Source organism: Anastrepha ludens, chromosome 6 (genome assembly GCF_028408465.1).
Source record: "Anastrepha ludens isolate Willacy chromosome 6, idAnaLude1.1, whole genome shotgun sequence".
Taxonomy (NCBI): Eukaryota; Metazoa; Arthropoda; class Insecta; order Diptera; family Tephritidae; genus Anastrepha; species Anastrepha ludens.
Window position 1 is genome coordinate 33,524,543 of NC_071502.1, and position 16,830 is coordinate 33,541,372.

At 37.3% G+C, this 16,830-nt stretch overlaps 1 protein-coding gene across 2 annotated transcripts; it reads right to left on the reverse strand.

Moving 5' to 3' along the window:
• Positions 1–5,502: 5,502 nt before the first annotated feature.
• LOC128868059 (vesicular inhibitory amino acid transporter) lies at positions 5,503–14,721 on the reverse strand. Of its 2 annotated transcripts, none has more exons than XM_054109789.1 (4): positions 14,621–14,721; positions 13,918–14,110; positions 8,530–8,686; positions 5,503–7,474 (listed from the first exon to the last, which is right to left on the reverse strand). In XM_054109789.1, the coding sequence occupies exons 2-4, from the start codon at positions 14,060–14,062 to the stop codon at positions 6,178–6,180; spliced, it is 1,599 nt and encodes a 532-aa protein (XP_053965764.1). In that variant the 5' UTR covers positions 14,063–14,110; positions 14,621–14,721; the 3' UTR covers positions 5,503–6,177. The 2 variants fall into 2 exon arrangements, with proteins under 2 accessions (XP_053965764.1, XP_053965763.1); XM_054109788.1 differs by having other exon boundaries at positions 13,918–14,471.
• Between the last annotated feature and the right edge of the window lie 2,109 nt (positions 14,722–16,830).

Genomic DNA, 16,830 nt, shown 5'->3' on the forward strand with positions numbered 1-16,830 from the left:
AGTACTTGATTGCAATTTACTTGGGAGTGGCCAGAATGATTCTCAAGCAGCACACAACTTCCGTGCCACGCCCAAGTATCCTCTGGATAGCTTCCGAACATCCGCTTGAAAATTTTGCCCGAAATGAAAAACCAAACAAAGCCTCTGATGAGAACTGCTTATTCTGATGACGACCCCTGCAAACGAACTGAGCACTATGATTTGAGGGCATGCACCTGAAATGTCCGGTCCCTTAATGGGGCAGGCGCATCTGCAAGGCTGGTTGATGTCCCCGTGAGAGCAAATGCTGACATCACTGCCATTCAAGAAATGCGATGGACGTGGCAAGTGTAGAAGAACATTGGACCTTGCGCTGTCTGTCATGTAAGGGAGTGTAAATTCGGTGTTGGATTTACAGTGGGAGAAAGGCTTCGTTGCCAAGTACTGTCGTTCACTCCGGAGGACGAGCGTCTCGCAATAATCCGCATCAAAGCGCGATTTTTTAACATCTCGCTAATTTGCGCCCACGCCCCGACGGAAGAGAAGGACGATGCGACCAAAGATTCTTTCTATGAGCGCTTGGAACGTTCCTATGAGCGCTGCCCCCGCCACGACATAAAAATCGTGCTTGGCGACTTCAACGCCAGGGTGGGCAAGGAGGGAATTTTTGGACCCACAGACGGAAAATTCAGCCTGCACAACGAAACATCCGGTAATGGACAGAGGCTGATCGACTTCACCGGGGCCCGAAACATGGTAGTCTGCAGCACCAGATTTCAGCATAAAAGGATCCACCGAGCTACCTGGCTGTCCCCTGATCGAGAAACGCGAAGCCAGATCAATCATGTTGCGATAGATGGAAGACACGCTTCTAGTGTATTAGATGTACGTACGATCTGAGGACCCAACATCGACTCGGATCATTAACTCGTTGCAGCCAAATTACGCACACGCCCACGCATCTGTGCAGCAAAAAACGTAGATCTATCTACGCAAAGAATGTTCGACATCGGAAGGCAACAATCGCTACAGACAGCCAGAAGATTCGCCACTCGACTCTCACTCCTGCTCTCAGAGAGTACTGCCCAACAATCCAGCATGCACGAGCAATGGATCAACATTTCTCGCTCTTTACGTCTCGGACTTGGTTTCATTTGGTGCTTCCAACTGGCGCCGGTTAGCGCGGGAAAGAAACGTCTGGCGCGCTTTGTTATACTCGGTCAAAATCGCGTTAGTGACTATGGCTCCAAACAAGAAGATGAAGAATATATAGTTGGAGGAAATCCGTAAACGAGGTCTACTGAGGTTGCAAAAGCACACGCTTGTTTCTGCAATATGAATGCATAATTTATTAAATCTAACGAAAATTTTATTAGAATTATACGAACAAATCTCTTTTATTTGCCGGCGTTCTTTTTATATAGTTTTTACTTCGACATCCTGACGTCTCACATTCATAATAATATAATAATTATCGATAACACAGAAAACACAGGGTTGCACGTAAAAAATTATCTTTATAATCTAAGATTATTCTATAATTGCGGATTTCTTGAGAGAAATACGGTTAAGCTCGAAAAAGTAGATAATCCAGTTAGTTATAGCATCATGAAAATTCAATAGCGATCCCCATACTAATATCGTTGCTTTGGCAGTTCGGCAAATGTATTTCGCTGTGAGCGACCTTTTTGACTGAACTTATACAGTATTAACCATGTTTGTATTATCTGTGACTTGTGCTTAGGGTCGTTGTATTGATAAAAGCGAAAGTCATTTTCAATTTGAAATTTTCGAGCGCTTTGAAAAAAATTTTCTTGCAGAAGTTTTAAGGGGTTACACACGTCCAGTAGCGTCAAAGAGAAACTGTTTTTAGAAGGGATAATAAGAGAAATACATATAAAAAAATTGTATACATTGTTGATAAGTATTTATTTAAACTTCATAAAAAAATTTATTTAAATTTTTCTTTATAAAAATTAGTACATAAAAAATCATGTGACCCAAAGTACAGTGAAAAAAAGTTGCTCCACGGTCTGGATCATAACTCCTATGCGTTTTACGACATAAATGCCACACTTTAATTATGTTTATTAAATTTTTTAATACAAATATCAAAAATCTGGCTCGGCAGACTATAAAGAAAAAACTTTCGAATATTAAAAAAAAACTGCATAAAAAATATTAAAAACTGTATGAGTTATCATGCAGACCCTGCCGGGAAAAGTAGTTTCGAGAAAAACGGGTTGCAACTTTCAAGTGCATTTCCGCTGCCTCAAACGAGGGACTGCTACCTGTGCGCATCAAACTCTCGTCAGGCAGTTACATTTTCTACCATAACTTTGAATCCATGGGGAATTTTTACAATCGACTTCAACAGATATACGCCTAAAACTCTAAAGAATAATAATCTGTAAAAAAATCGATTTTTTTTTTAATTCTGGACGTTTGTAACCCCTTAAATAACCATATTTGCTCATTGTTTCTTTGATAAAGGTCAAACTTCCAACTCCATTTGAAGACACGCATGCCCAAACCATAGCGTCGTCACCCTCGTGTTTGTAGCAGCTCGCATATTTGGGGTTCGACCTCCGGAGTGGACTCGCGCCATATATAAGGTCCGCCATCTGGTCCAAATAAGTTTAATTTTACCTCGTCTGCAAAAAGTACGGTCATCCAAAATGTTGGGGTGAAAAGGTGAAGTCCAAAATAAACAAGACTGAGCTAAAATAGAAATGACAGGTGCTTTGTTCTGATAACTTCGAGTTTATTTATACAAAATAGTCCCCTCTGGCCTTGTTACATTATTTTGCGCTATCTAAAAGCTTTTCGAAAGAGTGTTTCAGGTCATTGTCCGGAATGTCCTTCAGGATTTCGGTACAAGCCTTTTGGATGTTCTCTACGGACGCAAAACGTTTTCCTTTCATGGCAAAATGCAATTTTCCGAATGGGTACAAGTCACAGGGAGCCATATCAGGTGAATACACTTAGTGATTGATGGTTGAAATGCGATTTCTAGTCAAAAAATAAGTCACAAGAGTGGATCGATGAGATGGTGCATAATCATGCAATAAGCGCCAGCTTCCTCCTTCGCGGTATTCAGGGCGAATTCGACAAATGCGATGCCACAAACGCTTCAAAACGCTAAGATAGAAAATTTCATTGACGGTTTGGCCCGTTGGCACGAACTCCTTGTGGACAATTCCCTTGGAATCGTATACTCAAATGAGCATCGACATGATTATTGACGCTCAGTTTCAGTTTCATGTTGGAAACACCAAGTTTCATCACCAGTTACAATGTTGTGAAGGAAGTGCTCGTATTTTCTCGCCTCTTTAATGAGGTCTTTCGAATGTTGAATTCTGAGCAATTTTTGGCCCTCAGTTAACTTGTGCGCAAAGAAACATGCACAGACCTTTCGTAAGCCCAAATAATCAGTTAAAATGCGATAAATCGATGGTTTGGAGATATTCAACATCGATTCCATGAATTTCAACTATGATTTCGATTAATTTTTGAGAATTTACGAACAATTTCGATGGAGTTTTCGCTGTTTACTGATTTTGGGCGGCCCATATGTTTATTGTCATTTATGTCTTCACAACTACCTCTGAAACGTGTAAAGCACTCATGAACTCTGGCACGAGATTGACAATCATCGCCATCAACTTTTTCCACGAATTCAAATGCTTCGGTAAACGTTTTACCGATTTTAAAACAAAATTTGATATTAGCTCTTTGTTCGAAACTCATTTTTGCTCCCTTTCAATTTGCTTCCTTTGTTATTTTTCGAACAGTTTCTGGTAGCTTGGTATTTTTCGAACAGTCTTACCTAAATCCTTTTGGGTCATTCCAGTTAACTTTGGGCGCTTGTTGCTGAACTTTTCTTCACTTAGCGCACTAACCACTGACCCTCTTTCTCTGTGAAAGTTTTATTTAGGGCCAAACGATTTTCATGCGTAAGACGTTCAATAAAGTGGTGAATTATTGACGAACTTAAATGTACAATTTCAGCTATTTTACGATGCGACATTCCTTTTTTGAAATGCTCAAAAACTAACTCAGGTTTTTCTATCGAAGTGCGCGGTCCCATGGTTGAAAAACAAGCGTACATAAAATTTCATATCGTCTTTTTTCAAACGTACTCTACCAACTCGCGCATACTAAAAATACAATTTCACCGGGAATACCAGTACCTTCAAATGCATCATTTAAGCTGCGGCGTGAATTCTCTGCATTACGTTTTTTTTTGTGCATTACAAAAATTCAGTGGACACTTTTTTGTATTTTGTTTTTATATAAAGCAAAATAAATAAGATTGCTATTGAGTTTTTTCATTTCCGTAAAATGTTACAGGGTCCGGCACTCGAAGTGTAACCAATTGAAAAGGCTATAAATTTAGTTTGAACAATTATTTTTATTCAATTCTAAGTAAAAACTAATACAAAATTAAGAATCAATTTACTTTTGCTCGATATGACCACCTTTTGCCTTGACTATGGCCTTCAGACGGTTCAGAAACGAATGTCAAGCTGCCCGAATGTGGCTTGCAGGTATCTTGGCTAACTCGCGGACAATGACTTTTTTCAGCGCCTCGAGGCTGGTGAATCTTTTCGTTCGGGCCTTGCTCTCCAAAATAGCCCAAGGAGGATAGTCCATCGGATTCGCGTCTAGTGAATTTGAGAGCCATTTTGTGGAAGTTATGAAATTTGGAGCATTGTTTTTTAGCCATTCTTGGTTCACTCGAGCTTTGTGAGACGGTGCTGAGTCCTGATGAGGCGTCTATGGTCTGCCACCGAAATATTTGTCTGCCCACGACTTCAAAGCAACCTTCAGAATACTTTCCCGATAATATTTCGCATTTATCTTGGCGCCAGACTCGTTAGAAAACACAATGTTCGGAAACTGACCGCTTTCGGCCAAGCGAAACAACTCCTTCGCTCCCTCTAGTCTGACTTGTTGCTGCTTTGGTGTGAGATCATGCGCCTTTGGTATTTTGAATCTTGTAAGGCTTGACTTTGTATGCATTTTTCAGTATGCGGCGGATGCTACGGTCAGATATTTTCAGTTATTTCACCATTTGATTGGCACTTCGTCGGGGATTTCGCTCAAGTCGCTTCTTCACTTTTTGAACCATTTCACGTGACGTAGCAGTCTTTTGATGACCACCTCCATGATGTTTCGCGATGCTACCAGTATCGTTGTAACGAGTAATAGTACGATTAACAAAAAAACTTTATTTATTTTAAGGTGCTCGAGCTCACGAACAATAGCGGGTTGTGATTTTCCAGCCAAATGTAATGCAATCTCATTATTACGTTTCAATTCCATTACTGATTTTCTTTTTTCGCGTTTACTTTAGCCAACTAAAAGACAGCGGTCTGAAGTTGGTAACACTTCGAGTGCTGGACCCTGCATGAAATATAGAACACTTTGCAAAAAATTCGTATCTGTATCAAATAAGATGTGTGTGTCTGTATGTACGTGTAAGTAAATAAAACAACGCCCTTAAAGCTATATGTTCTAATGTATTTGAACATTAAAAAAATTACCCATACAATATAATACATGTACATGTATGTATATAAGTATCTATCTATTATATTTATTTGATATACAGACGTAAGTATCTTGGAAGACATGTTTCAACATTATTCTTAAACTACGCACAGATATAAGTATGCAAGAGTGTGCACGCGTATTGTCCTTATGTAAATATTATTTATATACTTAATTAAAACGTTTTGGAAGACATTTTTCACATTACACTTTTTCATATTATGAAGTATAGGGTGGATACACCCCACCTGCATATACAGTATAATATTGTAGACTGTTGTTTGTAGAATGCCACGCACATTCTTTTGGAAGACATCATTTTCACTTCATATTTTCAATACTTAAACATCTAAAGTATGCAACAAAATTTGCAAAAATGTATATGAATCAACTGAATCGCATAATATTTGGTATTATAATTACATGAAATACAAAAACGACTGTTATTTATCCTTTTTCTTTAACGCCAAAACTGCCATAATCGTAGACTGTAGTATTTGTTTGTGGTTCCTAACATCCGTATTTGCCTGCTCTGCTTATGTTAAATGATCTACTTATTTGTTCACGTACTTTTGAGCCTACAGAATCTGGATGTGTCGCCGCCATGCGCTCCTGCTACATTTTTCCTTAATAGTTTCCCCTTTAAAATGGTAATCCGATTTGAAAGGCATTGACTAATGCATTGCCAGAATCGTAAATGCCTATTACGCCGAAACCGACACCGAGACCGATGATGAGTTTGTCTTTTATAACTTGCTTTTGGGTCAATAGATGACCCTTCAGTTTCAAATGGAAATAGCACGGCCAAATAAAGCTCAGCATCGTTCCCGTAAAACTGCCAATAAATCCCATCAAAATAGAGAAATGCGGTATGAAAATCGCCATCAAAACTGTGGAAATTATCACGCCTTCTCGAAACACCAGTCCCCAAACTTTTAGTTCCCCATCCAGGTGCCATATTGTGGGATATTTCGTTTTGGGTGGTCCGCGGAAAAAGTTTCGTTCGAGTAGTTCGCATGCAGCATAGTATGGCAATGGGTAGCTCAGCAATGCCTTTATTACCAAAAAGAAATTCACTAATCCCTTAAAACCTTGCGAGTGCAAGTTGTTTGTAATTACTTGTTGTGTGTCATCTTGGAAAGTTAGAAAACAAATATACCCAAAACCGGCTTTGAAAATCGCTGCTGCTATATGCGACCAATCTAACATCCAGCTGAACTTCGAACGATCGGTCATACTTCCTTCGAGAGACGGTAAAAATATCTGGGAAGTATATGAAAAGACAATGACACCTAATGAAATGGGAAAATTCTCCATATCAATGCTCCATCGTACTTTCGACCAACCCCATTCTGTAATCTGTAATATGCAGTAACCTAGAATTACAGCATTGATCACAATGTGAGACATGGTGCACCAGAACGAAAGAGTGGATACCATTTTCAATGATTTCAGAAAGCCCATGGGCAACAAGAATATGCCTACGAACAACATCCAAGATCGCGAATCAAACGAGCCCTGTGGATAAGTGCCTGCCAATAAATCACCACACACAACCACATAAAGAATGCAAGTCATAAGTAGTTCGATCAGTTGCGCGATGCTAACAGCACGAGCGCCTAGTTTTGGGCCAAAACAGACCTTTGCAATCGAAACGTAGCTGTCGCGCACGCGTATCATTTGACCGGTGTTGGGGTCGGGTTCGTATAAGCACTCCACTAGAATTTTTCCCGTATAACAGCAGATGTAAGCAATGCCGACCATTGCTATGATGGCCCAATAACCTCCGTGCAGCACTGAAAACGGCAATGAGACGATAAACATTCCCTGAATGGCATTAGTAACATTCCATGCGGCCTGATATTCGTCGATATTTGTGCCACCGCCACCTTCGCCTTCACACACAAATGAGCTGCCGTCCGAAGCAACACTTGCTTGCCTGAAAGAGAAGAGCAAATTTGAAATTTCGTAAATATATTTTCTATTACATGTAAAAACTAATATATTAAAAATTGCAAAGTTATAATTAAAATCAAAATTCAAAGTACTTTTAAATAAACCCTATTTCAAACTAATAATTTCATGCATGTGTTGGGTTGGGTTCGCAAGTTCGTAGCGTTTTTATCGTTTAAATGCAAAACAATAATTATATCAATAAGTTAAGATTCATTATATACAAATTTTAAAAATCAGCGTATATTATTCAATTTATTAAGGGGCTATATACAGTTAGAATTTTGCAAAAATCTTTTTTTAATGTACATATATTTAAAAATACACACAGAAAAGTTAATATCGTTCCGGTGAATATTTTCGAAGTTACACACAAATTTGAAAAGGCATTTCAAAGTGCTTGAAAGTGATTTTCAAACTTTAAACGCGTTTTTCTCAAAATAGTGTTTTCAAAGTCGGTGACGAACGTTACTCGAAAACGGCTAAACCGATTAGTCTCAAATTTTAACACAAGCTCCTGAAATATATTTTTTAGTAATTAATGGAAGATTTTTTCTCACCGATAAATATTTTTTTATAAGCAATTTAAGGCCGAAATTTGGTAAAAAATCAATTTTTGTTTTTGCGAAACCGCCATTTTGTCAAAAAAAAATTGTCTGCTTCTTTCTTCGATTAATTACTAGATTTAATATTACCTTAACGAAATCTGTTTAATTTTTTAATTTCAGAGGATCCAGTTCAGAGACGTAGTGGTCACCGCAAAACGTCTTTTTTGAGAGGAGCTCCCGGAGATCAGCTGTAGCTCCTTTCCAAATAAATATTTTTACTAAAACTAAGTCTTAAAATAGAGTTAAAGGCAACATAATTTGTGTACAAATTTTTAGATCTTATTGATTATTGCAAAGTTTTCTCAGAAAAAATTCTGGAAAATTCGCTTTTTTTCGGCCTTCTAACTGTATATAACCCCTTAATGTGTAGAGCTGCGCTACAAAACGGATAACCCAATGCATTAGCAATTTATAGTTGTTGCTTTTTAATTACCTAAATCCATCTGTTTGTTGATATCTTCCGTCATATTCGTTTGCAATAAAGGAGGTATTCTGATATTCCTCATTCTTGCATTCGCCATTGTCTGTGTCCATCCATCCATTTGGATTGCGAAAAGGATTCAGTTCGGTCGGGTTTTCAGCAATTTGGGCTAAACAAAAAAATTAATGTAATTAAAATTTTTAAAATTCAAACGAAATGGATTAGATAATTCAAGAATTTACTACCAAATATTTATTTATGCTACTAAAATTTGTAGTATCCGCATTTGGAACGCAGCGCAAATACTTTTTACCGCATAACCCATATTTTACAACAAATCTAAGTTATATGGATTCATGCTGTTTGAATATACGCACTCGTTTCAGTGAAATGTAATTTACAAAATATCGCATAAAAAGCTCCCGGATTCATTATCGTGTTTTAATAAGACCCAACATAAAATTTTACAAAGCTTGATTGATAAATTAGTTTCACATTTTCTTACGAGTATACCCAATGGACAATTTCCTAAATAAAAAAAAGGTGTGTGTGTCAGCTCCGACACCCGACTGGAGTTTACTCCTTAAGAACGATTACCGTGATATTTAAAAATATATTTAATATGCAAAAGGAGTAAATGAAGACCTTTTCTATATTACTGGAAAAATATAAATTTATTTATTCTATTTGCTATAGTAAGCCACCTGGAATGAACAATTTTTTTGGGGTTTTTCTTTTTTAAGCTGTTGTTGCAATGTCCACTTATAATAGCACTACAAATATCAAATAGGTATTTTTGATCCGTACTTAAATCTTTTTCACTGGATATATCTGGTAGTGTGAATATAATTGGTATATAATTGACGAAAGAAAGCTTCTCACAATCCTTCAATTTTTTCTCTATATCACCGTTAAAGCTTTCAGAAGTAGAGCCATCAAAATATTCAAGCAAATGTCTAAGCGGTAGTTCATTGGCGTGGAATTGGCAGATGAACCATTGTAAGGGTTTTTGAAGACAATCTCCTCCAAAGGTTCAGACGATATCACTGGTATATGTAGGTTCTCAACGAACGCACAAGCACTAGATAGGAAACGGAAATAAGCACCAAAATGTGGGCAGTGTTATTTCTGACTAGAAATTAGCAACCACAAGGAAATATATATTTCCTACAAGTTTGCTCCAACAAACCAGCGCGACAAGGTATGCAGTGCCTTTTCTCACTAGAAATTCGCACCCACAAGGAAAATATATTTCCTACGAGTTTGCACCAACAAACAAGCGCCACAAGGTAGGCAGTGCTTTTTCGCACTAGAATATAGAAAAAGGGCAACGCGTCACTTCCGTCAGCGTACACTTCCGGGGATTCACACGATTTTACTACCCATATTTTTCATACCATGGGCCTTATATATCGTTTCTTAAGGAGTAAACTCCAAAAAGTTCTTCTGAAGCTATTCCATATACAATTTTTTCTTAGTTACTTCAATTATTTGGCTGGGTTAGGTTAACTACGTTGATTAAGAGAGGCCTCATCTAGGACAGAACTAGTCTATAGTAAGGCCAAGATATTGTATGGAGGCGTGGACTTTAAATCCCAAACTAAATTAAATTCCCGTTCATTTGGGCCGCCCGTTTGAGTGGAGCATTCATAGAAATGTTATTGAAGGTTCCCTTATGTCAAGGAAAACATACCATATATGTAATAACGGCATATTCACCGGAAGGTAGAGCCTTTCTATCTGCGATATAGCACTATTGAGAGTCATCTCTGTCGACAGTTCAGTCAGAAAAGTAGGCTTCTAGTAGTACTATATTATGAATGTTTTTTGCTGCCTTTGGTCCATTCACCAATTGCCTTTCGGATAACTGAAGGAATCGTCAGAGAGTTCCTTTTATATAAAGAAATCTGTTATCTTTATTAGTTATTTAGTGACTTAAAGATCTCTTTTTTGTGCAACATTTAATCGTCTTTTATATGGAATGTGAAACTAGTCTATGGATGATTTGGGCAACATTTTTATGAGAAACCTGCAAATTTAAATGACAGAAGCAGAAGCTTTCGCTTGTTAGTAATGCTTAAGGAGATTTGGCATTGCTAGCCGAGTGGTGATTACTATTTGTTTTTTTTCGAAAAATCTTAAAGATTACAACCATACCAACGTCTGGTGCCAATGGAATCCCTTTAAATGATGGAGGCCCAATGGTAAGTTTAGTATTTTGTTCATAGTTGCATAGAGAGTGCTGCAGAGTATGAAGGCAGTGTAAAAGGAGTAGTAAAGCGCTTCAACTCAACATTATATTTCAAAATTCAAACGATTCACGCTAAGTGCATGAAAAACAGCAGCAACTCCAGAAATCGTAAAAAAAAATTCAAGATATCGTATTAGAAAATCATCGAGTGACTAGAAGAGATTTCGTAGAAGGTCTAGGCATTTCATGGGGCTGTTTAAGCAATATTTTGACTGAAGTATTGAGTTTAAGAAAGGAAAGGAACAAAAACACATTCGAATGATACTTTCACAGCAACATTTAGAGCGTTTTCGAATGGATAAAGCGGATTTTGTGCATGGACTCATCACTATCGATGAGACTTGTGCCCATCACTATGATCCTAAATCAAAACAAGAAGCTGAAGAGTGGTGCGAACCTGGTTCTTCGGCTCCGAAAAATGTTGGCATCCAGAAATCGGCCAAGAAGTTGTTAGCATCAGTTTTTGCGATGCGATGGAACTATAAATTCTGAATATTATTGTAATCTTTTAGACCAGCTGAATAAAAAATTTCGAGAAAAAATACCCAGTTGGCAAAAGACAAAAATTATTTTCCATCAGGATAATGGACTGCGTCACAAAGCGTTTTGACAATGGCTAAAACCCAATCCGAACTAAAGTTCGGATTGCTGGAGCATCCATCGTTTTCACCAGATTTGGCCCCTAGCGACTTCCATCTGATTCCATACCTATAAAACTTTGTGGAAAGCGTTTTTCATCAAATGATGAGGTCATAACAGCAGCCCTTCCAGATTCTCATTCCAGGGATGGAATTCATAAGCTGGAATCTTGTTGGAACAAGTGCTGTTGTGAAGTTCAGATAGACTATACTGAATAATGAAGGGTATTTCAAACCATAAAATTGTGTTTTTCTTATCGAACCGCAAAACTTATTGAACAATCTAGTACTTTACCAAACCTTTCGGCGCTTTTAATTTAATTATAGTAATTTTAGTAGGTCTCAAGCAGACCTTGTGCCCTAATTTAGTTAAGCGAAAGTTGTGTACCGAGGTTTTCGGAGAAGTGACGGTTGACTAAAGATTAAAAAAAAAAAAAATTTCAGCAAAACTTCAGTCCATAAAGGGTGTTCCTCGTATTGGTGAGAATATTAAAAATAATTTGCCTTTAGAAGTTAAATGTTATGACTTTACTTTCAGAATTTCAAATTGTTTTTCATTTTGCAAAACTTATATTGTGAAGATTTTTTTAATATTTTTACCATCTATTTTTGCTATGCAGCCTTCAAATAAATAAACTTCCATTCATCCGCTTAACATGCTTGCTTCCAATTCTTGACCGCCTTAAGGAATATTGAAAGTGCCACGCTGCTTGTATCTTAATGGTAGGGCTTTACAAATAGCAGCTCGTGCGCTCCCTATAAGCCAACCCTCTATTACAAGGTGCGCTCTCGAGTCACAACCTTATGAAATTAATTGTGTTGTTGGCTTTCTATTTATTTATATGGGTTTATATCTGAACTATATAAATAAACAAAAGTGTATCAAAAACCCGAACTATAATTACACACTCATCTGAGAGGTGTTAACCTCTCACTTCAACAACTAGCTAAATAATTTTATATAAAGCTGCACGCACACGGACTCCTAAGGCAGCTTGTTCAATTTATAAATGCGCGTCTTTTGCAAAAGTCTATGGACTGTCATTGAGATTATTATCGACGAGACATGGCTATCATCCGCCATGAGTGCTGAAAAATCATCTTTTATAAACGACTTAAGTTACATGCAAAAATCGAATACAACGTCAGCAGAGTATTGCGCACGTTTCTCATATCAAGATTAAACGCTCCAATTATCAGTTAATCTTCACCGATGCTCCAAAGCGAATTAAAGTTTTTTTGCTGTCGTGAAAGAAAGTGGAGAGCCTATATCGTACGGACTACTACCTCCGTTCTGCTCAATTTTCAACGCCTAAGCAACAGCAGTTCCCAACGCCATGCAGTATTCGTCAAAATCCAAGTGGAAGTTCTTCAAATGCACAGACGGCATGTCCGGTTTTCAAGTCATAAAAAAACTATTACAATATTGGCACCATAAGAAATAACCTGATTTCTCACCCTCATAAAATCAGAATCATGTGGGTAACAGGACATCAGGCATCAACGACAATACAATCGTTGTTACTGCTGCCACGGATATGAGCATAACTCTTACTATCATATCAAATCTTATATGTAAAAATTATGTTTATCGACTTATAGGGCAGCAGAGGCAAACAAAACTAGTAGCTGACTGGGTTCACTTTAGCCATCGCTGCTCCAGAATTTATCCTAATCGTACTAAACCAAGTTACCTATCATATCTCCCATCTAACTATACTACGCCCCACATTCGCCTACACATTGGTCGCAGTGTAATCAGTAATGCACATCGACTACAAGGAAGGCAACCAAGTCTGTGTCCATTTTGTAATATTCCAGTCAGTTTACTGCACTTATTGTCGTTTTGCCCTGGATTAGATAGGCAAAGACAGTAGCATTTTGACGCCATAATGCACTATCCCTACTAATTACCCCATCCGATTCGAACATTTCCTAAATCTATAAATTTCTAGAGGATTCCGATCTTCTATGACGTAAATAAACCAGGAATTCTTTACCAGCCAGCTGAAAGCCTTCGTTGCTAGAGCTGCGTTTCTTTTTGCTTATTTGACAATTTTATTGGTATTTAAGCTTCTAAAAACTAAAAAATAAATACATTTTATATAATTTACTTGGAGGCTACACGAGTTCGCCATGAGCGATAGGAAAATCTTTTAAGAACAAATCTACTCGCACTCGACAATAACCGAACCTGCCCACATGTGTTTGTGTGTGTGTGTATGTGCGTATATGTTACTGATTTCACGTGCTACGAACTTATTTTATAACTTGACAGAGAGCTTATTTTTTTACACATTTTTATCAATTTCTCAGCAGTCGCACATACATACGTACATAGTATTCGGCTTCGTATTTACGTTGATGTGAGAGAAAATAACTGCAAATTTTATTCATTGGTTAGTGTGTATATGCACTTATAAAGGCATGTGTGTCAAAATATGTTTAGATTAATGTATGTACATATGTATATGTGGCACAATACATACATCTACTTAGGTACATACATACCTTGGTATTGGCCTTCGCCCGCTCCTGCAGGAATCATTCCTTGCGGATGGGAATTGAAATTTTGCTGCGCTGTTGCTCTTGTTGTATTGCTGCCTGGCTGCTCGTAATCCTTTTTCTCCGGAATGTGTTGACGAGCTGTCTGCATGGCCACGTTTAATATATTTTTGATTGGCGGCAATGGTGTTGCCTTTAACTTATTAATGAATGACATTTTGAACAAAAACAATTAATTGGCGAATTGGTGGTTTTGGTGGTGATTGCGATGGTCGCTGCTGATGGTGAAGGTGACGACGGTGACGGTGGCGATAGTGAAAATGTAAAAATACAATTACACTATCAATACGAATTGATGTGTCTATCGATTTTGTGTGATACACAAAAAACACTGCAAATTTTTATTGAGCTCAATTTCAAGGGTAATTCATAAAGATGACCGGAGGTAACTATTCCCACAAATGGACTGGGTGTAGTGATTCCAGTTTGCCAATAAATTTATGTAATCAACTCCAATGCTCATCTCAAGTCTCGATGCATGGATGGGATCTTCATTTCAGCTTCACAAATAAAGCGAAAATGAAAGTAAAAATATGAATTCAGTGAAATAAGCACATATGAGAACTTTTCTGCGTACAATTCATGTGAGTATTAATGTATGCTGTTCAACTGTTTAATTTATGTATATTCACGTTTTTAAAACATTTACTTGCAGTGCTGTCACGACAGTCTTATTTGGCGAAAAAAAATTAAAATGAAACCACTACGAATTTATATAACACAAATCTTATTACAATAACTAACTGCTGTAGGGTCCAAACCGAATTGATGACTTGTGCAGTGCACGAATAAAAAAATTAATTTTGCGCACGCGCCAAAAATTGTATGTATTTGGTAGATCCTGACAATCTGTTGTGTCGGTGACATTTCATGTGGATGCTGTCCGCATCCCGTTTATTTGTGGATTTTCTGTCCTTTCATTGCTACTAAAAAGTGTTTTAATTGAGGCGTTTTGAGGCTTGAAAGTCACTTTCTCCAAAAACTTAGTAAATAACAAAAATGTTTAAATAATTAGTTGATGACAAAAAAGTTTAAATTTTAATGCTTAAAAGATATGAAACTAATGTCATGACTTATATCCATATTTTTTAAATATTCAAGTTCAAAATTTTAAATACATATCTCCAAATAAAATAAAATGTACTTACTCCACTTTAATAGAAAACGGCTCAATTGATTAATTATTTTTACATATAAATATTTACTGAAATATATATTAAAATAATAGTTTGATAAAATGTTATAATATAACACCTTTTTAATTAAAGATTAAAAGATTTAATAAGAGTCTATAATTAAACTTAGGTAGGTAGGTTAATTAAACTTAAATACCACCGTACAGCACTCGGCTGGGTATTGGAATAAACCAATTTTTTAAGAGATTGAGTCGTAAGTACAAATTAATTCTCTCCCTTTCCGAAGTTAGTCTCCGAAATCAAGATACTCGATTTTTGAAATTAGTGCTAATTAACTATAAAAGTTGCTATCTGAGTAGTATCCACTGTGTTTGGCACGTAAAGACTACCTGGAAAATTGATGTCGGAGCAATCCAGAATGCATTCAGGTTTGCTGGATATTTTCCTTACTAATGGGTCCAAGAATGAAATAGGGTCTCAAGGTAAACGAACTTGCCGATGAATTGGCCAACCGTAGATCAGCGCTTCTCCCACAAGGGCCAGAACCAATAATCGGAATCAGTTCCACAGGAATAAAGAAGTGGATTCGGGATTATATATGCAATTTACATAAAGAGCGATGGTCCGGTCTAGAACGCCGCAGAACTGCAAAGTGATTTGTGACAAGTTCGAATAGAAAACTTGTAAACTTTCTACAAAAACTTGGCAGGAAAGACGTTCGCTTGACGGTCGGTATTATTACAGGACACAACCCATGGGGTCAACATATGACCACCATTGGAATCATTGAGGACCCAATGTGACTGTCTTGCTTGGAGGAGGCGGATAGCACTGAGCACTTTCTCTATGAGTGTCCTGCCTTTGCTAGAGCAAGACTACGAGTTTTGGGTTCCAATGTCGAGAGAATGAGTAATATTCGTTCTCTAAAACCGGAGAATATTTACAGATTTACCAACGAATCTGAAAAATTCTCACAGGACTAACTACATACCTCTGTCTCAGTCTCTATTCTTTCCGTCTACCCCCTTTCCAGAGCTCTAAATAAAATGGGCATTTCAGCCTGAGCCAAATCTCTTGGTGGCTCGACCAATTCAAATTTCATTTCAACTAAAAAAGTAATTATATGGAGCCGGGTGAGGTTCAAGAGAAGACAGAAAAACAGGATGTACTGCTTTTCTTCGGATCGTGTACGTGAGAAGATAGTGGATGGCGATTGGAACAAAAAAGAGCGTATGGGAGCGAAAGAGTGAAATGCTTCGTTTCAGAGGCAGGAAGGATTTTGTAATTTTAGGTACTGTTTTTCCTAACACCCTATAATTTTCTTGATTTAGAGTCTATGAAGGTTATATTTATCTCTCATGATAGCTTATGGTCTAGACTTTCCAACAAATGCTTCGGAAGACTTTTCTTAAATTGTTAAAATTTTTACGATTTTTTTGCCATGATGCCCTATAACGGTTACATTTTCTTGCAAGTTTTGATAAGCTCAGAATGCTAGACCTTGCAAAGAATGATTAGGCGTCACAAAAGAAGAACTGAAAAATACAACCCTGTACAATTTTAGCAGAAACAAAAGAATCTAATTTTATTTGATTCGATATTAAACTAACGGGGTCAAAAGTAGATCTTCGACAAATGGAAATGTAATATTATATATTGATTTCTGCTCGAGCTATTGTCCGGACATGCGGTACATGCCTATAACGATCCTTCTCCTCATTCT

Coding starts and splice junctions, on each gene's coding strand:
- LOC128868059 (XM_054109788.1), bottom strand. CDS start 14,128: ATGTCATTCATTAATAAGTTAAAGGCAACACCATTGCCGCCAATCAAA. Junction 8,687..13,917: donor GGGCGAAGGCCAATACCAAG/GTATGTATGTAC, acceptor TTTTTTGTTTAG/CCCAAATTGCTGAAAACCCG. Junction 7,475..8,529: donor CAACAAACAGATGGATTTAG/GTAATTAAAAAG, acceptor CTTCTCTTTCAG/GCAAGCAAGTGTTGCTTCGG.